This window comes from Blennius ocellaris, assembly GCF_963422515.1.
Source record: "Blennius ocellaris genome assembly, chromosome: 7".
In the NCBI taxonomy this organism is placed as follows: Eukaryota; Metazoa; Chordata; class Actinopteri; order Blenniiformes; family Blenniidae; genus Blennius; species Blennius ocellaris.
The window spans coordinates 25,798,938-25,824,896 of record NC_137656.1 but is presented as its reverse complement, the minus strand read 5'-3'; the positions used below and the strand labels follow the sequence as shown (position 1 = coordinate 25,824,896).

At 44.6% G+C, this 25,959-nt stretch overlaps 1 protein-coding gene across 1 annotated transcript; it reads right to left on the bottom strand.

Annotated features, from left to right (window-relative positions):
* Positions 1-300: 300 nt before the first annotated feature.
* On the bottom strand, positions 301-23,939 carry cdca2 (cell division cycle associated 2; the record flags this gene model as incomplete). Its single annotated transcript, XM_080499219.1, has 16 exons — positions 301-1,487; positions 1,567-1,732; positions 4,076-4,147; positions 4,390-4,512; positions 4,860-5,008; positions 5,378-5,452; positions 5,556-5,607; positions 5,751-6,034; positions 7,123-7,252; positions 10,057-10,203; positions 10,543-10,694; positions 11,078-11,243; positions 18,531-18,667; positions 21,149-21,323; positions 23,597-23,657; positions 23,887-23,939. 16 exons carry the CDS (start codon positions 23,937-23,939, stop codon positions 817-819), a joined length of 2,613 nt encoding a protein of 870 aa, XP_080355345.1. The 3' UTR covers positions 301-816.
* Between the last annotated feature and the right edge of the window lie 2,020 nt (positions 23,940-25,959).

The window sequence follows — 25,959 nt, the reverse complement described above, 5'->3', positions numbered from 1 at the left end:
GCTGCCTGCCGTCCCGTTCTGACAGATGGATGAATTTGGTCACCAGCAGCTGATTTGAATCTGCCGCAGCTCCAGGTTGGAGGTCAATTTACTTCCAGGCATTTGGGCCGCATTCAAAATGCAGATGAGACGGGTAATATACACAGTGTTTCATTCGGTGAGGACAAAAGCCCCAAGCAGAGAACGCCGCTGTACTTGAACTCGAGTCACCACACAGCTGCAACACCAGTCTTATGGAGAACAGTCGCTGTTTTATTATTTGGATGAATTCATTGGAAATGAGTCTAAAAACGTGTCGTCTCAACAGGGAGCCACAGCCTTGAGTCAGAGGCGAGACACATTTAGACAAGTCAACTCAGACTCTTTTAAAAACACACAATAACTGTTTTTAATGAAGGAAACAAAATCACAAAAAGGATTATTTCAGTGTATTAATTTGATTTCTGTCCGTGACTCTTCCACCTGACTGATGCTAAATGTCCGACGTATCTTCATCTCCACAGGAGCAGATATGGACTGGGAAACGCTGGATCCAGTGACTAAGGAGGGGACTGGAGATGCAGTGATTGTCAGGGTGGACAATGATCAGCAGTCGTCAGCAAAGATGATTTGTCTCTGGGTTTACTGACCGGCTTGGTTACTGGAGGGGAAACCGGTTCCAAACAACCGGCGAGCCCCGAGAATTCACAGAACGAAAGCCTCACTTTTGTACATCAACATCATAACCAAAAACATGTGATAGTCTTTTGAGAAAACAGAGTAGTGATGTGTGCCGTGGAATAAATGTCCGAGTCCATTAAAAGCAGGCGGCAGGTCTCACGAGGCGTCCTGCGTCTCCTCGGGCAGCGCGGCGCTGAGCCGCCGGCCCCGGGTCCTCCGGCGAGCCTCTCTGGAGGAGTCGGGGGAGGTGCGAGGCAACCAGGCGAGCCCCGCGCCGTCACGGTCCAGGTCCAGGTCGCAGCGGAGCCTCAGGCTGCGGCGCACAGAGCGCTGCCCTCTGGTGGCGGCCGGCTTGAAAACATCCTCGAAATTGAATTCGGCCTGCCAGGGGGCGAGGACCTGGCCGGGCGGCCCGGGCTCCTGCTGGTGGGCTGCCCGGGCCCCCGGCCCCCCCTCCGCTTCCTGGTTCTGCTGCTCCTGCAGGACCGGGACGATGCCTCTGCGCTCTGCGCTGCCGGGTTCTCCACAGGAAGCAGAGTCTCCTTTCACGTCCAGGTTGCAGCAAAGTGCGAGTTCAGAAGGGACGGCGTCCTCCTGTCGGCCGGCGTCGTGCTCCCATTGGCTTCCCGGTGCCGCCGGGTGGTCTTCACAGTTTTCCTTCTCCTCACTCGGCGGGTCTCGGTCAGGACCGCCGACCTTCCTCCTCCTCAGTGCTCTTCCTCGGGCCCTCGGCCCCGACAGCCTCCTGTTCCTCCTCGCTGCATTTCCCACTTCAGCCGCCGTGTTGGTGTCAGTCGGGGGGTTCTGCTGGACTTCCACTCCCGTGGCTGTATTGGAAGAAGAAAAGCAGAGGATTTGAGGAACAGAGTAATTTCCTGCTGCTCTCCCGCTGCAGTCGTCTTGTACCTGCGCGGTCCGGCAGCGGAGCCAGTGGTGCTGCTGGGGACTCGCTAATGAAGGACAGGTTCTCCGTGATGGGGGTCAGGCTGGGGTTTTTGGAGGCGTAGGCCCGTGAGCCGTACAGCGAGTGGTCCACGTCCTTGTTCCAGCGGCGAGCTCCTCCCGAGGCCGTCTGGAGGACAGGATTTGGAAAGTTTGTACCGACGGGGGTCACACATTTAATTTGTCAGCTCACTTGTTTTCTGCAACGCTGTAATACGCAGAGCAATTACTCCTCTACATCAAGTCAATATCAGCCCATTCTCTTGCCAGGTGATTATCCTCCATTGATTTCTCGCTACTTTTGTTGTATATAAACACATCTGGAGTCGACAGCTTTAGTATTTCATGGCATAAACAAGGGGTGTCAAACATAACATTAGGCCTGTGGGCCAAAACGTCCAGACGAGGCTCCAGTCCAGCAGGACCAGTCGAGTCGAGACCTTCACACAGGAGCGACGGCAAAAAGTTGTTGAGGAATTTAATTCTCAAAAGAAGAAATAAAAGTTTTATGACAAATACAGATTTAAGTTGTGATCACTGACTTTAAGGAGTGGACGTCAACGTGCAGCGTGTCGGCCTCGTGCTGCACGCTGAGATCAGCAGGGCTGATTGGCACAAAGTTTCTCGGTTTTGGGAATGGAATCATGACGGTGTAGTCACAAGCTTCCTGCTCTCGCCTCCAGGCTGCCACGGCTTCATCATGGGAGTGTTTTCAAATCAATATTAGCGGCTGGAAATCTGCAAAACCTTCAGGTCATAAAACAAACCATCTATGGCTGACAGTCTTTACATTTAAAAGAAACAGAATAAATAAAAAATATAAACGCTAGTGGAGGTGTTCGGCGCCGTCAACCCAGTCCAGATCAGAGGTGTCCAACACGTTCTAGTTTAGAGGACACGTTCAGTCCAGTTCTTCTCCAGGGGGCCAGAATGGTCCAATAGTGCCTCAATAACTTTTAACAGTAAAAGTTATTAAACGTGATGGAAAACCACACAATTACTCCCAAAACTTTTGAACCATCGCTGACTAGACATGTATGCACACATCTGATGACCCAAATGTGACTGAAGCCAAATCTGTCGAGTCACTAGAACTGTATAATCTGCTGGGATTATTGGTGCTTCAGAGGAACCCACACTAGCATGTTATGTCAATATAGGGCATGACTTGAGTCTAAAGGTGTCAAGATGGAGGTTATCCTGCTACTGAGGGCCGGAAGCAGACATCCACATCTGTGTCTTGGTCTAACTGTTGGCCATCTAACAGCTTCATCACAAGTTGTGTTAAAGAAAAACAGCTTAAAATAAAACGTAAATAGCTGTAAATAAAAAGCAATGCTGTTACATTGTGTGTCAAAGTTCACCATAGTTAATATGACATTAGCTAAAGCATTTTTCCACAAATTTCAAGATTTCATGGCCTGAATTCACATTTCATTGTAACAATAATAACGGACTCGTCTAAAATGTTATCATGGATATATAACTGTTAATTTGTGAGAGGTTGCATGTTGCTAAAATGTATATTGATGAATAAAACAAGTGAATTCAGAATTTCTTTTTTTTAAATTTATACTTGTATAAATTTAAGGCGTGTGACAAAACAACTGCAGGCTATATTGTGGAGAACCTTTAAGGGTAGTCTACACAACAATGCATTTAAGAAGCAGTGCTCAGTCATGGGAACCAAAATCATTTTCTTGCCACTTTTTCATGGTTCACTTATGGCCTATTAGCTGCACTTGTTTGGATGATCTCATTTATTAATGACTGAGTGGTTTAAAGGATGTCTATCTAGTGGTGTTCTTTATTTTGCTCCTTGTCAACAAATGTGCAGGTGAAAATACCTCGCAATATGCACATGCAGCAAAAATCTTGTCCCACCAAGTATTTCCATCTAGAAACGCCACTGAACCAGACTACAGGTGCCCGTCTCAACATAAAGCCAATTCTAATGAAACCTTCTGGTACGAAATACAGAGAAATGTCCATAATGTCTGCTACTCTTATGAACTCCATTTTGGGGGAAAAATAATATGTTTTCTTTAAAATTTCCACCATTGACTTGGTGGTTTGGAGCCTCTTGCAGACCAGGTTTTGGCCCACGGGCTTTACGTTTGACACCCACTTTTAACACATACAGTAACTGCAACAGGAGGAAACGAGCTTTTAAAGTGTTTCCATTTCTGTTCTGGGAGTCTGATTACAAAGACGGGACACTAACCGTGCGGGTCTCATGGGTTTCATCAAATAGGTTTAGCATGAGTATTGTCATGCTCCAGCAACATGATAATAAAACAAGAACAGCAGTCGTGATAGCAGACTAGGTGGCGTCACGATGAAGGTCTAACACTCGGGAGAATGAAGACAAACGTAAATCTTTTCGGTAGCTGGACAAGAGAAAGCAGCCATCAGCTGAACGACTCCCTCCAGGAAAGACGCGTCCTCAGAGGAGCGGACCGGGCCAACTCACCTTCATCTTCCTGGAGGCCGACTTGGCAGCGCAGCGCGCCGACCTCTTCACAGGTTGGCTCTCCTCCGGCTGCTGGGGGAACAGAGAGCTGGCCTGAGGATACGTTACGCTGACGGCCTCCCTGACACACTCTCTTGCACACATCAAGCAGAAATCCTTGGACGTGATTAAGTTCACATCCAGAGGAATTAAACAGTAGATTAGATAGGAACATGTTATGACCCCTAAATTATTAAGAAAGAAAAAAAAGAGAGAGCGAGAGAGATGTCTGGTAATTGGCGTTTGGCACAAGTGAGAGCGGTTTGTTAGCAGACCTTCCTCTTCCTGCTGCCTGAGCAGACCGAGGAGGACGGCTCCGGCTCCGGCTCCGGCTCCGGCTCCGGCTCCGGCTCCGGCTCCGGCTCCGGCTCCGGCTCCGGCTCCGGCTCCGGCCCCGCCTGGAAGGAAACACATCCACAAGGTTTAAGAACTAAATGTGTCTGATTCTGAAATGTTACACTGGGAAGATGGTATTTTGTTAATGTAGCCTATTAAAAGCTAAACACAAAAAAAAAAACAATATTTGGCATAGTATTTGTTGCAATAATGTTCTTTATTAATTAATCTTACACTATTGAACTCCTTTCACTTTTCCTGATTTGTAAGGAACATGCATTTATGGGATGAGCAGCAGTGATAATGTAATAAACGACCTTTCCAGCAGTGTCACAATTACAGGAAGCATCATAACAACAAAGAAATAAAAAATGTCATTTTTTCCCAAATTCCAAAACTTGTGGCTGACCTTCTTTCTTCGTTTGGGTTTTGCTGAAGATGGATCTTCAACAGCTACTTCTGGTTGCTCCTTTGTCTCTGGGAAGGATCCAGGCTGCTCCTCAGTATTCGTCTGACAGCTTGTGCTGGTTTGGAGGTCAGCCTCCAAGGAAACAACAGCTGGAATGACACGCGTTTGAACAAACAAACGAAATGTTTAGCCTCTGCCAACAAATGATAATATTTTTTTTAAAAAACAACTAATTTTGTAAGAAGCATTTATAATGCTGACCGCCGAAATCATCGTTGTGCGCTTCGAAAAAGATCATTTACATATCAATGTGGCTTTTATCCTCAAATATCCGTGGCAGGAAACCACCAGTTTCTGTAAACGCAGACTTGCAATTACTTCAGATGCTTTTATTCTGTCCTCGAAATGAGAATGTTGAGCTGCACACAGCCCCGTGATTTGTCAGGAGATAGCAGAACAGCACAAGTCAAGAGACGACAGCAGGTTAAGTGACGATGAAAAAGAAGAAAGCAGCTCACCCGTCTCAGACTGGGAAAGAGACTCCTCGTGGAAGGCGTTGTTTAAATTCAGCGGCCGGGTGTCCCACATACACTCTGGAATAAATGGAAAGAGCGGTTGGAGTTGGACTGTTTGGACTGACCAACAGAGGAAATAAGACGATGTTTCACAAGGACTGTATTCAAACTAATACTCAACCTGGGTCGATCGCCACTGCAGAGTCTTTCTCCTCCACTGAAGGCGAAACAATCTGAGGAGAAAAGGGATGAAGAAAATATTGTTTCATTAATACTTACAATCTGACTCAGACTGAGTGAAAGACATCACACTTACATATGCAACTACTAACAGAACAAAACCATGTCTTTCTCATAAACGAGACCCATCGTTCACCTCAGACCCCCGTCTGTGGGGAAGTGAAAATGTCGGTGAAGCACCGAAGTCGGTGGAGCCGTCGAGGTCCGGCTGAGATTGCTCCGGCTTGGATTGGCTCCTCTGAGGCGTCTTTAACAGCGAGCGCCGCTGGAAACTCCCGCCGGGCGTGGCTGCGTGGGCCGGCGTGCCTCCTTTCTGCAACGGCGTGCTGGGAGGAAGGTTCTTATCAAAGAACTCAGGGGAGAGGGGCCCTCCGAAGTGGACCTGCTTCTTCTTCTTCACCACCAACGAACCGTCGTCTTCTGCAAAACATTTATTTGGCAAAAGACGTTTCAAGCAGAATAACAAAGCCACTCGGGCTGCAGACTCTCAGAACTCCTTGTTAAATAGAATCAAACTTAAATAATTGTGATTTTTTTTTTTATGGGAGTTAAAAAACAAGACATGAATGAAGAGAGTTAAGCAGTGACGGGCAGCTTCACTTCAGGACTCAGTGCTCAGATCCTGGCTTATGTCAGTGCATTACATAAACTAGTTTGTTGTTCTTGTCCTTTTCTCTGGTACTATCCTCTCAACCAGGTGTCAAACACATCTTAGTTCAGGGGCCACATACCACCCAACTTCATCTTGACTGGATTGGACTGGTGAAATAATTCCATAATAATCTTTACATTTAAACTTGACAGTTTTTCTTTGTTGTGGCAGAGTATTATTGAAGAAATGGTGTAGATTTCCCCCAAAAAACATCCAATTACAGCCAAAAATGACTATAATCTAAACAGAAAGTCAATTTTAATGAAACATTCTGGTGCAAAATACAGTGAAAAGTTTGACCAATTTCTCCCATAGCTGTTGCATTTTGGGAGTTTTCACAAACTCACCCTGGCAGCAAGGCTGTGAGGCTTGTTTGCTAGCAATGAAGTTGCTAGTTAACAAGGCACTGATACTTCAGGTGTTGTTTGTTCACCTTAAAGTTGTAAGAAAAAAACCCCAAACCAAAACAAAACAAATGAATGTTTTCTTTGAAAAAGTGACCGGGGGCATGGTGGGGTTGGCCCACAGGCCTTATGTTTGACACCTCTGATGTAAACCCAAGAAAGTTGCTGCCGTTGAGCTGGACGCTAGTTTTCCCCTCCACTGTGGACGAAGCTGCTCCATGTTGTACCGTGTGCCTTCGACCAAAACACTGATTTGACAAAATATGCACGACTTCAAAACTCATTTTCGTACACCGAAAACTGACCCGTGGACACGTTAAAAGACCTTTCCTCTGAAATGACAACAATGCAGCCAAGCAGACGAGACACAGGCACACAGCCTCAAAGCCGAGGCAGAGCCAAAGATAAAAGAGCAGTTACTATGGCAAGGCCACAGAAAGCAGCGTGTTTACCTGTGAGCTTCATGTCCAGCAGTGAAGGCAGAGAGGGGATGCGGAAGGGGGAGGCTGGTGGTGGCGGGGAGGCGGCTGCAGGATCAACAGGTGGTGGGCGGCTGGGGCTTTGGACTTCAAACACACCGTCCTGTGAAGAGAGAAAATGTGAGATCCCTCCTTCCGCTGGACTGTGGCTCGATGCAGCTTTACGCAACGTGTTCAATAAGGCACATTAGCATTTCATTCAGCACCAGAACACATTCCTGCACGAAGACGATGAAGCGTAAAATATTCTTGAATCACCTCATCTAATCAACTCACTGCAGGTGTCCTTTACAGTTCTCTCCTTCCAATCGTTAAAATGGCTTGGTCTTGATCAGCGGAGCAGTAAATACTCAGCACAGGCAGTGATGTGGCGGAGTGCTGCAGCTGAAAACTCAAGACTAGCATTTCACTTAAAGTAAGTACAGGAATCTGGGAAGGGGGGTGGGGGGGGGGGAGAAAAGCTTCCACCCACACAGGCACTGGAACTCCTCTAAATATGGGGTATTCTTCCGAGTTGCCAGCATGACAAACACGTGCCGAGGCCTTTAGGCAAGACAGCACTTGGTTGAATGAGGACGGAAGCGACTCTGCAGCTCGTGGGCAATAATATCATAGGTCTGCCTTGTCACTGCCTGCTGTGTGGCCACAGACCAGACGTCTGATTACTGCTCTGTGCCCGCCTGCGACCGTCTGGGCATGCTCAGAAGGCGATCTCGGTTAACCAACGTTACAGTCACAGCTCCACTTTCAGACTTTTTCAAAACAGCTGTTGTAACCGCGTCCAGTAAGAATACAGGTAATGTCAGAAGAGTGGTGTTGATCCTGGAATGACTTGATCAGAGGGGAAGTTCATACAAGAGTCTACAGAGCTCCAGACGTCAACCCTTCTGCAGCAGACTCTATCAAATGGATCAAGTTATTTAAAAGCAGGATAATTGATAGTTCATCTATGCACCGCTGTGAGACACTGGACCTGATCCCTGCCGTTTCAGAAAACGTTTGCATTTACACAGCAACGTTTTGAAAACGAGGTGAGTTTACATGGAAACGGCATCAACGCAGAAAACAATGTAGATTTACTGTAGGGCCACGAGTCGGTTGTTCTTGTAATGAAACCACACACATGCTCACAGAGAACAATATCCTATAAACATGAACAATGGCATGTGTGTGTGGACAGACAGAGTTGGATTGTTGTCATGGTGATTGTCAACATGTTGCATTTGCTGTAACTCTGAGCATCATCCTCATATAAACATAAACCCAAAACAAACTGAAAGTTTTCAGCTTTGTTTTTGGACTGAATGTCTGGAGAAAATCCCCGAACACACAGGACGATCATAAAAACTCCACACAGAAAGCCCCCCCTGCCCCGCCCACACTAGAATCAGGGGTATTGTCATTATGAGGTGGGAGTGCTGATGGGTGTAGTTCAGGCTTGCGGGTCTGACTGTTGAGTTTGTATGTGCTCTCCTGTTCACGGTGTAACACTCCCTGCACCCAAAGCCGGCTGGATATGTCTGCAGCCCCCTGCAACATGAATTAATCATAACCTTTTCCTTGAGGGGCAGACTTTTTTTTTTTTTTTAAACACTTGAGACCTCGGCTCTAATTTTGTTCATTGCTTCAATGAAGACATTCAATGTAACTCCCTTGGTACACTGTATTTCTTTGATCGATCTTCCTCATCATCTCCATGTTCCAACAGTTTTTAAACACTTAAGCCCCGTTTCCACCGCACGAAAAGTGCCGGCCTAGACCGGTCTAAACCGCTCCGGTTCGCGTGTCACGACAGGAATGGGGTCTAAACCGCTCCAAAGGCGACCGCTTTTCCGCTCCCCTTCCGTTGGGGTGCCGGGGACCATGGAACGGGTCTGAGGTTGAGCTGCTGTCTGCTGATTGGTCAGTGATTTACTACACGCCCTCAATATGTTAATGCGTGGGCTGGACGAAGCCTCTGCTGTCAGTGTGGTCAGCTTTGCTCTGGTTGTTTTAATTTAATTTTCCTTTTCTTTTCTTTGCTGCTCAACTTTAGTGTTTGTGGTGAAAGAGCGACTTGAGGCAGGGGGAGACCGGGGGGAGGGACTTTGCATCGCGTTGGAGCTTTCTGTTTGCAGCATAGCGCTCGCCGTGGCGTGGATGCGCGTCCGGGACACGGGAGTCTGGAGCTTTCGGCTCCGGCGCTGATCGCACTCCCCAGAGGCGGTCAGTGTTCTGGTCAAGGGCGGTCAGTGGCGCTATACCGTGGGGACGGACCGCGATCAGCGCCGGAGTAGAGTGCTTCCTGCGTTTGAGCAGAAAGCTCCAGACTCCTGTGTCTGCCTCAGCCAACCGGGGGGAACGCTCCGGCCACTTGCCACGCACCCGAGCGCTCGAGTGGCAAGTGGCCCCAAGTGGCCGGAGGTTTCGCTCTCTCAGAACAAGGAACTTGCGGCTGCAGCAAAAAATAACCGCTGCAAAAAATAACTGTTTTTTTATTTCCCGCTGCAAAAAATAACAGTGCAAAGTGGAGGATGTTAACAACAACAGAGGATTCACAAGATCTAGATCTGACGACTTTCTTTTCTGTTGTAATGTCACATTTCTGCGGAGCTCATAAGCCCCGCCCACTTTTTAAGCTTCTCTCTGCAGTGGAAATGCGACCCAAAATTCCGGTCGGGGGCCTCTATTCCGTACCGCTCCGTACCGGCACTTGTGTGCGGTGGAAACGTGGGGCTTTATAATGTAGGAGCTTAAACTTAGTATGTTTTGTGACATGGTTAATTGAGAACAATCCTTGGCACCCCCCCGGTTGGGAATGACTGCTATAGACGATAGATGGATGCTGTCATTTCTCAATGTTTGCTATAAAGGTTTCTCATATAAACTTCCTTTAGGCTCTTAAATGCATGCAGCATGCACGGGTACCTGTTGCTTCCTTGAAGGCGAGTGGGCACTGAAATTAAAGTTTGCATCGCGGGTTTGAAGAATAAGCACAGTGTGAGCCTCTTCCACACTTCCACTGGATGGCAGAGGTGCTTCTGTCACATCCTGGATCACCGGGTCTTCATCCACCTGAGGAGATGACGAAAGGACTTGCTTTCAATGTGCCGTACCAAATGAATATGAAAACAAATTAGATAGAACAACGTTCAGACTCTAAAAGTTAAAATCAAACAATATGCAGCCATGAATAAATTACAGCGAGATGTTTGCAGTAAGGAGCAAAATCTGCTTTGCTTGAGAGGGTTTGTTTGCTTTTCATCATTTGAGTTGGTTGCAGTTCAAATTCATGAACGGAGGAGTTAAAAATACGCTGCACAGTCAATGGAAAGCAAGTACAGAGCGGTAAAAACCTTTCAGTTAAATTATTCACAGCAGCCAAGTTAAGTGAGTGAGTCAGAGTGAGCGTACCTCCTGCTCCTTCAAGCTGGAGTGCAGGATGGGAGCGCCGGCCTCTCTAATCTCCTGGCTGCAGCCTTCCTGGGGGCCCAGACGCCTCCTCTTGCTGGGTGCGGGTGTCACTGGTGGCTTGTTCTCTTTGCACGCATCATGGCTGCTCCCGTCTGAGTGGGAGGAAAATGAATAAATAAATAAATAACATCAGTCAAAAAGGCACATTACATAAACATACAAAAACAAATGGGACTTGGGGACATGTCACTTAAGCAAAAGTCCTATATCAAAATAAACAGTTATGAAGAAAAAAAAAAAGAAAAAGAAACTTGATCAAAGGAAGTGAGATAAAGTCTCACTTCAGCAACAAACTGCTTCAAAACATCCGAGAGGCCGACGAGAAGACCTGACTGCTGTGAGATGTTGTTGGGAGTCGGGTTAGACGGTGCGACGCATTAATCCACTGCCTCCAGACATCATAAAGAAATCCTGCTGGCATAGATCCTCATTGGGGAATGGAACTATTAATCCTGTGGCAATGAGGCGGTCTCACCAGACAGATAATCTCTTGTCCTGATGCATCCTTCAGCGTCGCCGTCCTGCGCTGGCTTGGGATCACAGGCGTCACTCTCCTCCACATCCATCAGATTCTGGAAGGAGGCCATCTTCTGCCTCAGAGTGGAGGAGACCCGGGGAAGGAAGGGGCTACTTCTGACAAGCTGGAGGTCCAGAAAGAAAAGGGACGCGTCTTTGCAGCTCGACAGGTCAGACACTTCAAAATACATCACAAAATTTAATGAGAGGCAACACACACACACACACACAAACACCCCCCGGGGTCATATTTCTCTTGTTCTTCTAACTGAATGGAGGACTGCTCTCCATATGAAACTCACCTCACACAAACTTGAGACCTGGAAGTTTTCAAAGTGGAATAAAGTCCACAAAAACCTCTTCATCCCCCTTTGCAACATGTTGCACAGCTCTCCTGTCAATCACATGCTCAGTGTGACTTTACCCACTGCAGAGCTTTCATCCTTGACACTTTCGAGCAGTCATGTGATTGGCTCAGGACTTTTAGTGCCCGCCTCTTTAACCCCATTGGTCAATTCCGATCTGCTATCTTAAACAACAGAAGGCAAACAACACAGAAGTCATATTCAGTGTAAAGTACAACTGTTTATGGTTCTTGAGACGCACTACCGAGCTCAGGATATTTCCATTTGGTGACTTATTCCTTTATTTTAACATTTCTCTTTGGAAATGAATCCTAAACTATTAGAAATCCTGTTTATTTCATTTACACAAAAACATTTTAAATTAAAACGCATAACTTTTGCCTTTATGCTTCAGAAAAGTCTGCCATTTACATAGCGATTTCTTAAAAACAATGTCTCCCTATATGGTAAAGGAAGAACAGCTGAAAGTTTTGCTGTTGTTTATTTTTGTAATAAAAGCACACACGTGTGCAGGAAACACTACTGGACACTGGACATTGGTATGGACAGGCGACAAAGTTCAGTTGTTATTACGGGTGACTCAAGTAGCCCTATATATATGATATTAACATTTAATCTCATATTACATATTTAACTTTAATTAGCAAAACTGATCCTTCAACCCGTATTCTATTCATTCTGTGTTCCTTTATGTGCGGAGCTATGTTTCAAGAATCTCCCTCTTAGATTTATAAAGTATTTCGGATTCTGAAATCGCTTGCACATGTGCAGAAGAACCATTCACTACGGCCGTGGTGCACATGACCAGCAGCAGCATTTCAAAATACTGCATTTGCCGCGGTTTCCATGGACACCAAGTCAGAGCACGTTCAAGAAGTTCCACCATGGGGGCAGCTTTCAAAAAGTCATGTTTTCTGTGGATCTGAGCACCATTGTCATGGCAACAGACACTCAAAATGCGACAAAAGTTTTCCGTTTTCACTTAAAATCATTAGCAATTGATTAAATCAACAAGAAGGAGCCTCGGAGTGCGTGTGAACCAAACACAGCCACAAAAACAACAAAGGAATAATCAAGCAAACAGAAACTCCCTCACTTTTTGTGTGTAGTTTAACTGCTACTGACATTTGCCCAGATGAGATGGCAACATTTAATATCAACCTCTCTGACCTCCACGGTGCGAGTGTTTGATAATTAAATATTGAGTTATGTGTCCATGTAATGAGTTCTTCATTGGCTCTTACTTTACTCTGATAAAAAGAGCAGTCATGCGCTGGACTATGTTAATGGCAATTTGACATGGCAGCCGAAGGAGGGAAAAAAAAAAAAAAAAAGGGATTTAAGCATCATTACACTTTCACACAGTTTGACCTTTTTCTCCACATTGATCTTTCAACGCCCGTTTTGTAAGGACAGTTCACACCTTGACATTTATTTAACAGGACTCGACACCGTCGCTGAATGAAAGCAGTCACATCTTCATGAATAGCTTAAACATTGCTACACATGTAGCAGGCGGGAAAATAATCCCGATTGTTTGGGATTTTTTTGGGGAGTGATAACAAAAGTTGACTAATTATTCCAGGAGATCAGACGGCTGCTCCTTCTCGGCGCCAAAGACGAGATAACCAGGCAGCTTAACAGCTTAACATACATTACATGCAACTTCTTGTTCTGCGATGCACCGCGTGTTGGACGCCAAAACTGCCTGGGAATATTTGAATATGTTCAAGAGAGACGTTCATTTAAAAGTCACCCGTGACTAAATGACAAAAATCCTCACTTTAAACAGCTTAACTCAGTGGAAACATTAAATATTCCATGTCTGAAAAGAGGTCATTATTTGCTTTATTCTGTGTACTTTTCATTAGAGACAAGTCACACAGAGTCACGCCATTTCACAAAAAAATACATTGTTCTTAACAACTTTACTACCAGATTAATTTCTTCTGATCTTTTGGCTGTAGAATTTTCAAAAATGTGCAAAGAGTCAGTTTTTCAGAAACTGATGAATTTTTGCCCGCGATTGGAGTCACACTGAGAAGTCCTGAGGGGAATTGTAATGACTCATACGAGCACAAAGGTTGTCAATATTCTAGAAATCACAAGTGGTTTCGGTCATGAGAAGTATCTATGCTAAATCCTGTCAATAGTGATAAGATAGGAAAAAAGGAGTAATAAGAAATCAAGGTCCCTACAGGTATCTATACCTTCAATTTAAGACCTTTTCAAGACTGACAACACAATTTAATGCCCACTTCAAACCATGTTTCAGTCACATCAAATTGGTTGCTAATTGAAACCTGCTACACTGTTACTTGCTTTGCAGTTTGGACATTTCCCAGGCACATTGGAACACTAGTTACAGAAAAAAATAAATACAAGTATGGCAACAAAACTTTTGTGCCATCCTTGATGGCAGATTTTGAAACAATAAATCTTTCAACTAATTTTCTAATTAATCAACTAATTCAAATTTTTTTTATAATCAAATGGTTGTCATTTTTTGTGTTAATTTTATTTTGAATACAACCCAGGAGCCAAAACATAAAAGCTCACCTGTACAATGACAAAGGTAAAGTATACATTTAATAATACCAAACAAATAAAATCGACAACTAAGTTTACAAATGTAGACATTTTATATAAATAAGAACTATATTTATATCTATACAACTGCCTTTCTTAAAACATTACATCTAAACAGCCTAAGTAGCCGGCTTATGAAAAAGTACAGCCTATCCTGCAGTTTCATTAGTAGTTATATACTTATGCTCAGTGAGTTATTGATCTTGGTGAAGTGACAACACACCCAATTTTGATTTCTTTAAAATCAGCCCAGAAACACAATTTTTCCGGAACAGTGGCCACGAGAGACTATTTAGTGAAAATCCATGGAGAATATTTGCTCGTTGCCCAATAACGGCAGCATAATACAGCAGTTGTCAAAGCTTCGTAATGGGCCGTTCTACTCTGCCTCTGATTGGCTCCTCAGCCCTCATGCAGCGAGTATGAGCCAATCAGAGGCAGAGTAGCGCAGGTCCCCGTGAGCATTTGCCCATCAAGACGCAGCACCAACTCCTCGGACTGCTGCTTGCTACATATACCCTCACCAGCGAGCTGGAGCATGCTGCGGCACACGGCATTGAGTAAATAGACGCCACGCACTGGTTGGCACGCTTTAGTGGCTACACCGCACCTGCCGCCGCATTTTTCTATTAGAACAGTGAAGGAGAAGAGGAAGAGGTTCAACACGCAGCTGCCACGGGGCACAGTTCGGTGTGGCAGCTCTACACATTTAAGACCTATAATATCAAACTTAATATCTTTCAAATACTTTTTAAGGTAATGCAGATTTCTAAATTCAATACTTTGAAGACCTCACAAGAATCCCAAGAAAGACTGTCTAAATCAGTTGGTGTTAAACATGAGGCCAGGGGCCCAACCCTGCCTGCTCGGGGCTCCAAGCCAGCCCAAGCAAATTTTTACAATTTCAAAGAAAAAGTAGATTAAAAAAAATATATATATTTTTTTCCCCCTCAAAAACAAAGAATCTTAGGGGCCATCCACATATGGCCTCAAATCAATATCATGGTATATTGATCAGTTCACCCCGATAACGATAAATGGACAATAACGACCCCACTGCGCCACCTGACTCCCCTGGACCTATTTATTGCCACTTTAAAGGACTGTAAACCTACACTGTCTGAAAATAAATGAAGAAAATACAAATTAAGTACCTTTCGTTAAGATGTATTGAAGAGCTGATGAGCACAGATGACTTGAAATGAGAAGGACAGAGCGGATTATATATTATATTGACTTTAGGGATGCACCGAATATTCGGTAACCGAATATATTCGGCCGAATATTGCAAAAATAGCCACATTCGGTATTCGGTAGAATGAGTAAAACACAAGGCCGAATATTAGCGGCGCGTTTTACTGACGCAATCAAACTACGTCCAGTGACGTGGTAAACATAAACAAAGATGTCTTTGTGGACAAACTTCAGAGTTTCGGAGAACGATAAAAGAATTGCGGTTTGCAGCGAGTGCTCAGCCGAAATATCTAGAGGGGGGGGGCCTCTGCTAAAACCTTTGGCACTACGGCTTTAGTTAATCATTTAAAAGCCAAACACCCCGAGCAGCATGCTCAGTATGAGAGAGAGACGTCTGCAGCAGCAAAGAGGAAAGCTCCGTGTCCCAGCACCCCCACTCCGTCCGTGGCCGACGTCTTCGAAAAGACAAAAAAGTTTGCAAAGGACAGTGCCAAAGCAAACGGAATCACGAAGAAGTTAATGGAGTTCATTGTTTTGGATGATCAACCGTTTAGTGTTGTGGGGGACATTGGCTTTCGGAGGCTTGTTGAGCACATTGAGCCTCGTTACACGTTGCTGAGCAGGCGCTATTTCTCGGACGTGTGCTTAATAACAGTCAATAAGTTATACAGCACTTTTCAAAACATACTTACAAAGTGGTTTACAGTGGTAAAAACAAAATGTATAATGTAATTAATGCAGTATAAAACAATATAGGAATACTACAATGAAAGTACACACGAGCAATGGTGACGTACAGTAACATTTAAAACAATAAGCTGATATAATGGGAAAGGGATTGGTTTTCTTTTTCTCTTTATAATTTATTCTTAATTGCTTGATAACAATGAACTGGACCTACAATGTTGTTTCCATTCCAAGGTCCCTGGCTGCTCCATGCACAAGCACTGATAGTGAGAGGCTGTTTAGTGCTGCATCTCATGTCCTTGATGAGAGGAGGAACAGACTGACATGTGACAAAGCAGAGAAGCTCCTGTTCATAAAGAAGAACCTGCCACTGTTCCTGAAGGAGTAGGCGAAGTAGACTTATGCCAAAGGACAATCATTCATTTGTTGTTTGCACTTTTTAATTTTATTTTTGCAATGTCGGCTTGACATTATACAGGCACAGTTGTTTGTTTTAGTGTTTTTGTTTGTATAAAACAATTGAAGGGTTGTCTCAGATGTCGTAGTTTTGTCAAAGTACTGTTACTGACAAATCTGTTCTGGTCTGGGATATGTTATGTATCTGTATAAATGTATGAGGTTACAAGCACACTTATGGTAATTTACTTGAGCCTTCTGTTTACATTACTAGCCTACTGTGACTAAGAAGACTTGTGCCAAAAGGACAATAATTCATTTGTTGTGGGCTTATCCACTTGTGCACTTTAGTTCTTTTGGGAATGCACTTCTAATGCAGGTTTTAGATATATAGATATTTCTGAACTCAGTTATTTAGGACTAAAATAAATGTGAAACTACTGGAATATTCAAATGTCAGAATATTAAATAAACATTTATTTTGTTTGAAAATCATGTCTAAAAATGTATTTTATTTATACAATATTTAAAAAACAATAATCAAAAACTTAACCACATTCAGTATTTGGTATTCGGCCAAGGGTTTGATTTTTATTCGGCTTCGGCCAAAAATTTTCAATTCGGTGCATCCCTACGTGACTTCGTCTGTATTGCAGCTGAAAACAGGGGACTTCTCCACAGTTCTATGAAAAAAGACCAATCGAACCTAATTCTCCTTACAGAACGGACATAGTTTGTGTGTAAAATGACTTTTCACGTCCAGCCCGACAGACAGCGCGTCGCTACAAGGCGCTCTGCCTGCAATGAAGGCGCAGGTTCCTGCAGCTCGTGTCACTTCTGCTTCCGTCATTCTGATTCTAAATACGGACGATTTGCTTTGACGGCTTCTAAAGCCGTTCACTTCAGCCACGGCAGCAGCCGCTACAACTTCTGAACCTCCTCTCGCCATTTTTGTTCCAGACAGGATGGGTGGAGTCACGTCTCTCACGCACTAGAATTGTACAGAGGTTTAGAGCAGGAATCTACTTCGAAATGTCTATTTCCTCTGTCTTCTTCTGTGTTTTTGGTGAGTCACAGCACCCCTACAGGCCTGGCATGTGTACCACATGCCCTGAAGCCTCGTGTTCATTGTGTGTGGACAGAATTTTTTTGAGGGGGAAAAACCCTAACTTAGAAAAACGAATTAATAATAGAATTGTAATAAATCACATCAAGATTGAAACAAAAAAATGTAATTCAAGCTGATCTTGGTAAATGACTGAATCAATAAATACATGCATACTGATCAAGTCATTTCTCATCAGACCATGCACAACGTGGACGAGAGAAGCCGAACCGACGGCCGTCTGCACCCTTAAATGATCTCCCTCGCATAATAGATGGTACCTGGTGCAGGCTTATACGTTGACACATGAGTTAGAGTGCGTTTTAATGTAGTGTTCCTGCTTTAATCATTCACATGTGGCCGACTGCCAAGCCCTTCAGTGCCACAGTCATTCCTCGAACAAAACACGGCCTTATTTAACACCAGTCGCCAGCGCGGAAGTCCTTCTGTCATTCAAATGGCAGTGCTGCAGCAGGCGCTCCATCACTCTGTTCAGCTTTGCTCCAGTGCCGCATTAAGCTAATGTTGATGCATTAAGCCACTGCTGATATTAACAGTTCTTGAGAGTACTACTCAGCCTGATTGCAGCTGAACAATATAGCTGTGAGGGCAATTGTGCGTTACACGTGTTGTACGAGTCAGAAATGATGGCCAGTCCACCCCCGGGTCACAATATGTTTTCAGGTTACAGGGTGCGCTGTTAGCAAATTACAACGTTGGAATAAATATTGTGAAACAGCCCAAGCTCAACAATTATGTTTGTTTAAATATAGCGCCAATGATGAAAACTTCCTGTTCCGTTTCCTCCACACAGATAGTGAATAAACCCTAGAACCAGGTCTTAGAAGGGTATAAAAACTAGCAGATTGTACAGATTGCAGCAGTGACAGCCCCTGTGTGTACCTGATAAATACAAGCAGAGGCAGCATGTTGTACACTCGCACACCATATCCGTAATGTGTGCCACTTTAGGTTCTCATCACAGGGACCAAAGCAAAAGGGCAATGTGAGCACAGCCTGCAGCCCGATACGTTGTGACAGGGACGCCGGGTTCGCGGCCACAGGAAGCAGCTCACCTCTGGAGTTTGGGAAGCTTTGGGAGTCTTCATCCTCTGTTGTGCCATGAACCGGATGAGGGAATTTGTCTCTGGGGAGCCCCGGGTTCCAATGGCGGATCTCCTTCTCGCTTTAATTTGTGCTATACGAGACTTATCTATGGAGAGGGAGGGAGAGAGGGAGGGAGAGAGAGAGAGAGAGAGACTCAGTCACACAGGATCAGTACAACACACAAGAGGAGCAAACTAGATAAATAACGTATTCCTATAGTGTGCAGAATTCATGTAATTTAAAAAAAACAAAGGTGCAAATGGAAACATTAATCGTGCATGCCGGGATTACGTCCAATGGTTGTTTTTCCAGCAAAAAGTTTGATTGCGAGTGGTGTCAGTTTTTAGAAAACACCACTTGGGCTCATGCGGAACCCTGGAGGCCAGGCCACAGGCAGAACCACTAAGTGCCTTCAGAGGGTGAAGCACAAGAGGAACAGTCTGGCATCTGTGGCGGCACCATATAATTCAGCGACGCTCGCTATGACTGAGTACTTTCCTAAATCAGGCTCTTAATGAAGGCGTATTCATCTTCAATAGATTCATCGGGCACTTATCCCCTTCCCCTACTGCCAGCATTTCTCAGTCTTAGTCATAAAGAAATTGTATCGAACTGACAGCATTAATACATTTCATATATTTGTACATTGTTTGATCTAATGTCAAGACTTACATTAGTTAATTAATTGCACTTGTTTACAGGTAAAAAGCTCAATGGACCCTATGTTTTGTCGCTTTTTACCACGACCCTGAGTCATTAGGTAGAACGTTTTTCAGAACTGTTCATTTACATGTGAAAGCTCCATCGAGGTCTATTCTCACCTGTGGTTTCATTTGACAAACTTATTTACAGTGAGAAATATACCAAGTTCCTAAGAGTTGGGGTCTTCCTGCATTATGCTAGGTTCTCTCAGGCGCTCAGCTTTCCTTCAACAGTACAAAATAAACCTGCCGCTTCTTCAAAAAAAAGGAAGTTACAATGAATTCATTTGGATAAATAAGGAATAATTATATATAAGAAACAGCAAAAGTGTACAAACTAGGCAACACGAGGAGCTCTGACAAGACTGGAAAAGGAACTGTGGGTAAAAAATATAACCGCAAGCTAATTCACTTTTTATATTTAGAGGTGAGCCCGGAAGTTTGTTGTTGATAATGATTACGAGCCATCTTTATCTGGAACTTCATGTCCAAAATGTGGAACCGAAATGCGATTTGTTGTTGTCTGTTAAAAGCACCTAGAAATGACGGCGTCGTATGAGGTGCTACATGAATAAAGTTGAAAACTCTATCCAAACGCTGCCTCTCTGTTTTGGCATCTGTCCACCCAGTACAGCTGTGCTCGCCATTGTCCTCCATTTTTGCAGCGAAACAACACATTACTGTGATGAACGTTGTCTGGTAAGGCACACAATAGGTCAACATGATAGCCTGTCCTCTGTTGGATCACAAGGAAAATAGTCTGAAGCACCTCTGGAGACATTTTGAACAGGTAATTACAGCTCAAACATGAACTTTTCACCTCATACCTGTTCAAACTTGGAAGAAAAAAAAAGGCGACAGCCTTCATTGAAATCAAATCAACGTGATTTTTTTTTTCTTTTTTATGTTGAGCTTGAGTGTATGAATACTAACAATCACATTACATTAATGTTCGCTCCGTATGAAAGACTGCAATTTCATTTCAATAAATTGGAATATCTGAATTAGTGAAATGGATTTTCAACTTTATCACTAATATAACGAGATGCAATGAGATTTAATGAGCAGTTTTTGACTGAATGACCCAGTGGTAGTAGCCACATGGAGCGGCTCTCAGGGGGATTATAGGACAACTCATCCATGGAGGAGATCTCAGAATTTCTTTGAGAAAACAAATCCTGTATAATGTAATTTTACATATCGTCAATAGTAATTGATATTTTATATATCTAGTATATGTCCATATACATTTAATATAATATCATATGGCTTTGTTGACCATTCTCTTTGTGGTAAACAAACTGCACAAGTGCATTTAAATGCATTTTTAGGAATGACTTTGGACGAGAAGCTCAGTTGAAACCCACATATAAATAGCACAAAGTCAAAATTAGCAAGAAATATTGGGAAATAATTACAAAACAAACATTGAGCCGATTTTTACTTCAGAAGGCCATTAGACTCATAAATCAAGCTGATTATTATGCTGCAAAAATCCTGTTTGCCATATCAATGGAAAAAACAAAAAACCCACAGTATTGTCTGGATACAATAGCATGTTTTTGTGTCAAATATACTGAACAATACTTCCAAATGTGTCAAATATACATTGAAATCCAAGTGTCTTGGACAAGATGTCCTGAACTAAATGGACGAGTTGCAGGTATGTGGCCCATACTGAACCGTGTCCAGGTATGTTGGTGACCGCCATGACTATATGAAGGGTGTCGTTCCAACAACCTGCATCAGTAGATGTAAATAATAAGTATTGCTGTGCAGAACAGCAGTTAAAGCCTCGTCCTGTCCACCTCGGGTGGCTGAGCAGGTAAACACGCTTCTTCTCTGAAGGTGACGTCAGGGCAGCAGATAATATTCCGTCTTCTCACCTTTGCAGTTTGATGACAACCTCGGGGTGAAACTCTGCACGGAGATGCCAAACTGACATGGTGTGAGCTCAGAGAAATCCAGGGGGTTCGGGCCTTCTTCCCGGCCGAGGGAGAGCGGCTTTCCCTCCTGCTGGTCCCCGACAGGACCAACGACGTCCGTGTCTTCCGCAGACATCTGCATCCAGTATGGAGACGCAGAAAAACACACGCGTTTATCAAGGCCATAACATAACGTAGCAGCAACAAGCGCGCGTGTAACCAGTCTATTTCGTGCTTAACGCCAAGAAACTCCCAATCTACATTTGTTCATTTAATACACAATGAACACAAAATGTCCGTAAGCAGTTTAATGTTAGCATTCGAAGTTCAGCGGGTTAGCACGACGAACTAAGTGTCTTACGACGGGACGTCTGCTCACCGCAGCAATATCAACGTTTAGAACAGCAACGTGACATTAAGGTGTCCCACTTACCGTGTAAAAGTAGAATAAGTGAACTTTAAGGGGGGGGTGAATGTTTATCGCCGATTCATGTGTTAAAAATGGAAGGTTGTCAACGCTTAAAAGTCACAACACTTTCAAAATCTCCCTCCGCAGTCCGAACCAGAACAGGCAACCGACCGGTGGATCCCTCCGCGACGAACTCTGCAACGTTCGTTCATAACAATGACCAAATCAAAAATTAAATGATTTGTATCATAGACAATTCTTCGAAATGTGATGGTGGAAACGAGCATCGTATTCTCAATTGAGGTCGCTGAAACTGCATAAAAGGTTTACTGTGAGGATCTAACTTCCGTGTGCGGAAGCGTTTGTGAGGTGACCGGAGCTCATTTAATATGAATTGGCCAATAGAAATGTAGACGTCACAGCACGTGACAGCGTACGGATTAACACGTGTTGACGTTTTGATCTGATCAAAAATGAGTTGCAAACACACATTGATTGACAAAAGCACGTTAAATCAACACTTTAAGTGTTTCCCGAGAGGTTTTGAAGTTCCTCCTGTTCAAACAATCGTGTTGAACCTGGGTTCAGTTGTTTCTTTTTTTTTCCAATATTATGGCTGCTCGCATGTCCTTCAATAATGTTGATGTTTCATATTTATTTAGGTGTATTGATTATATTCTCTCTTTATGATATGCCTGCTAATTAATATAAGAAGACTAACTTGATGCATATTATTCCCTGTAAAAAGTCAGAAACAATGATGTGAAGAATGGGAAGGTACCTATTGTTACATGTTCCTGTATATATATATATATATGATATAGATATATGATGCACTGCTGTCCATGGTTTTATTTTTCTGCTTCTTCAGGGGGAATATTTTTCAAATGAGTAACCTGAAGTAGTGTTTTACAATGAGGTCCACATATCCTTGGATACGTGTTGTATGTAGTGAATAATACCTTAGATGTGCTTTAAATGGGGTTTTTTCTGCGTGTTTTATGTCATGTTTTTTAACCTCAGCCGGCTGGTTGTCATGGCACACTCAGATACTACCACTCTATGTTGAAAAGATTGTGCTAAAACACTGCTACTACATAGCTTAAATTGTTGTCAATTACATTAAAAAAAACCAACCTATATTAGCACTGAGGAGAACAAAGCACTCCTCTCTAAAACGCGTCAAAGCATCAGTTATTTTTCATCCACATGTAACTGCATCATGATTGGTAGCCATTAGTTGACATTTAGTTTTAAGTAACACATCTACATTCAAAGCACGTTTCCCTGACAGCCATTTGTATATAGAAACATCCTGTACAGACTGGGCATCCATCACAAGGCATCCATCCATTATCTACCCCTTATCCAGGGCCGGGTCGCGGAGGCAGAAGTCTAGGCAGGGATGCCCAGACTTCCCTCGCCCCAGACACTTCCTCCAGCTCTTCTGGTGGAACCCCAAGGCGTTCCCAGGACAGCCGAGAGACATAGTCCCTCCAGCGTGTCCTGGGTCTGCCCTGAGGCCTCCTACTGGAGGGACATGCTCGAAACACCTCCCTGGGGAAGCGTCCGGGGGGCATTCGAAACTGATGCCCGAGCCACCTCAGCTGGTTCCTCTGGATGTGGAGGAGCAGCGGCTCTACTCCGAGCTCCTCCCTGATGACTGAGCTCCTCACCCTATCTATAAGGGTGACTGAGCTCCTCACCCTATCTATAAGGGTGCGCCCAGCCACAATACGGAGAAAACTCATTTCAGCCGCTTGTGTCCAGGATCTCCTTCTTTTGGTCACGACCCAAAGCTCATGACGATAGATGAGGGTAGGGCCGAAGATCGACTGGTAAATCGAGAGCTTCACCTTTTGGCTCAGCTCCTTCTTCACCATGATGCACCGATACAATATCTGCATGACTGCAGATGCTACACCGATCTGCCTGTCGATCTCATGCTCCATCTTCCTCCCACTCGTGAATAAGACCCAGAGATACTTGAACTCCCCCACCTGTGGCAAGGACACTCCACTGACGTGACGGGGGCAAGCCAGCCAGTGCATGCTGTAGGTCCTGGTTCAATGGAGCCAACAGAACCACATCATCTGCAAAAAGCAGAGACGAGATCCTGTGGTCCCCAAACTGTACCCCCTCCGGTCCCTGGTTTGCCAAGACATTCTGTCCATAAAAGTAATGAACAGAACCAATGACACAACGTGCACTGGGAACAGGTCTGACTTACTGCTGGCAATGCAAACCAATACAAAGGGCCTGGACTCCATAGTCCCGTAGCACCCCCCACAGGAGGTCCTGAGAGATGCGGTCGAACGCCTTCTCCAGATGAACAAAACGCATGTGGACTGGTTGAGCGAACTCCCATGAACCCTCAAGCACATGGTGGAGAGTATAGAGCTGGTCCAGTGTTCCACAACCAGGATGAAAACTGCAATGTTCCTCTTCAATCTGAGGTTCAACTAACGGCCGGATCCTCCTGTCCAGTACCCTGGAATAGACTTTCCTGGGGAGGCTGAGGAGTGTGATCCCTCTGTAGTTGAAACACACCCTCCAATCCCCCATCTTAAAAAGAGGTACCACCACCCCGGTCTGCCAGTCCACAGGTACTGTCCCTGACCGCCATACGATGTTGCAGAGACATGTCAGCCATGACAGTCCCTGCACATCCAGAGACTTAAGGAACTTGGGGCGAATCTCATCCACTCCCGGTGCCTTGTCACCAAGGAGCTGAGCAACTACCTCAGTGACTTCAGCTTGAGTAATGGACGAGTCCACCTCTGAGAACCCAGCCTCTGCTTCCTCAGTGGAAGACATGGTGGTGGGATTGAGGAGGTCCTCGGAGTATTCCACCATCAGATGACATTTTCAGTTGAGGTCAACAGCTCCCGACCTCCGCTGTAAATAGTGTTGGTGAAAAACTGCTTCCCCCTCCTGAGGCGGTTTGCCAGAATTTCCTTGGGGCCGATCAATAGTCCTCCTCCATGGCCTCCCCGAACTCCTCCTAGACTTGAGTTTTTGTCTCCGTCGTGGCCCGGGCCGTGATATGCTTGGTCTGCCGATACCTGTCAGCTCTGCCCCTCTCTTCATCCAAGTGTCCAAGACACACGGCCGTAGATCAGATGATGGGACAACAAAGTCTATCATTGACCTCTGGCCTCAGGTGTCGGGTACCACGTGCACTTATGGACACCCCTGTGCTTGAACATGGTGTTGGTTATGGACAAACTGTGACATACAGTGACAATACAATACAGAACTCCAATAACAGAACACCGCTCGGGTTCAGATCGGGGAGGCCGTTCCTTCCAATCACCCCCTTCCAAGTCTCACTGTCATTGCCCACGTGGGCATTCAAGTCCCCCAGTAGAACAATGGAGTCCCCAGTTGGAGCACTATCCAGCACCCCACACAGGGGCTCCAAGAAGGTTGGGTACTCTCAACTGCTGTTCAGTCCATAGGCTGAGACAACAGTCAGAGACCTGTCCCCTACCCGAAGGCGTAGGGATGCGACCCGCTCGTTCACCAGGATGAACTTCAACACATGGTGGATGAGCTGTGGGGCAAAAAGCAAGCCCACACATGATTTTCTAGATTAAACCAGCTTGAGCAGCTCTATCTAGACAGTAACATGATTTTCTAGATTAAACCAGCCTGAGTCATGATATATTTTTCCATTCTTGTATATTTTGACAATCTTTAGCGCAAATGACAACAAAGCTCTATTTCATGTAGACTTAAGTTAATAGAAAAGTGAGTAAGTAGTTATGTTTCACCTCCAAAAAGTATTTTGTGAACATTTCTCTTGTTGCTTTCTTTTCTAATATAACATATGGTTTAAACTACAGTTTGAAATAAAGTAATTGCATAGTCATGTAGTGATTAGCACTCTTAATGACACAAAAAAACCCTAGTTTGCGTCTGAGTGCATGTTTCATCTGAGCATCTGTCCTGGATGGACCCCTTTCTTCACTCTCGGTGAGCTGGAATCGGCCTGAAAAGTTGGATAGATGGTTGTTTAGAAGCTGAAAATCTTCTAGCATAAACTCAAATCAACATGAGCATCATCAAAGCAGAAATACAAACACATCCACCCATGAATTCTCGTAACTTAATGTGCATTAAAATCATTTTCAGGGAGGTTCTGTAAGCTCAAAACAAAACTTTAAGCCTGAACAGGTGGGTGAACCGTGGTCTGCCGTTGAGAAAGCTCAGTAAACCCTTCCCACACACTGGCAATCTCAGACACACAGAGAGCTCCTCCTTTTGTGAGGTTTGGGAGTCGGCGGTGCAGCTGAGTACACTGAGATCAGATGCAGCCACGATTCGCCCTCCACAGCTGGGTACTGCCAGCCACATGAAG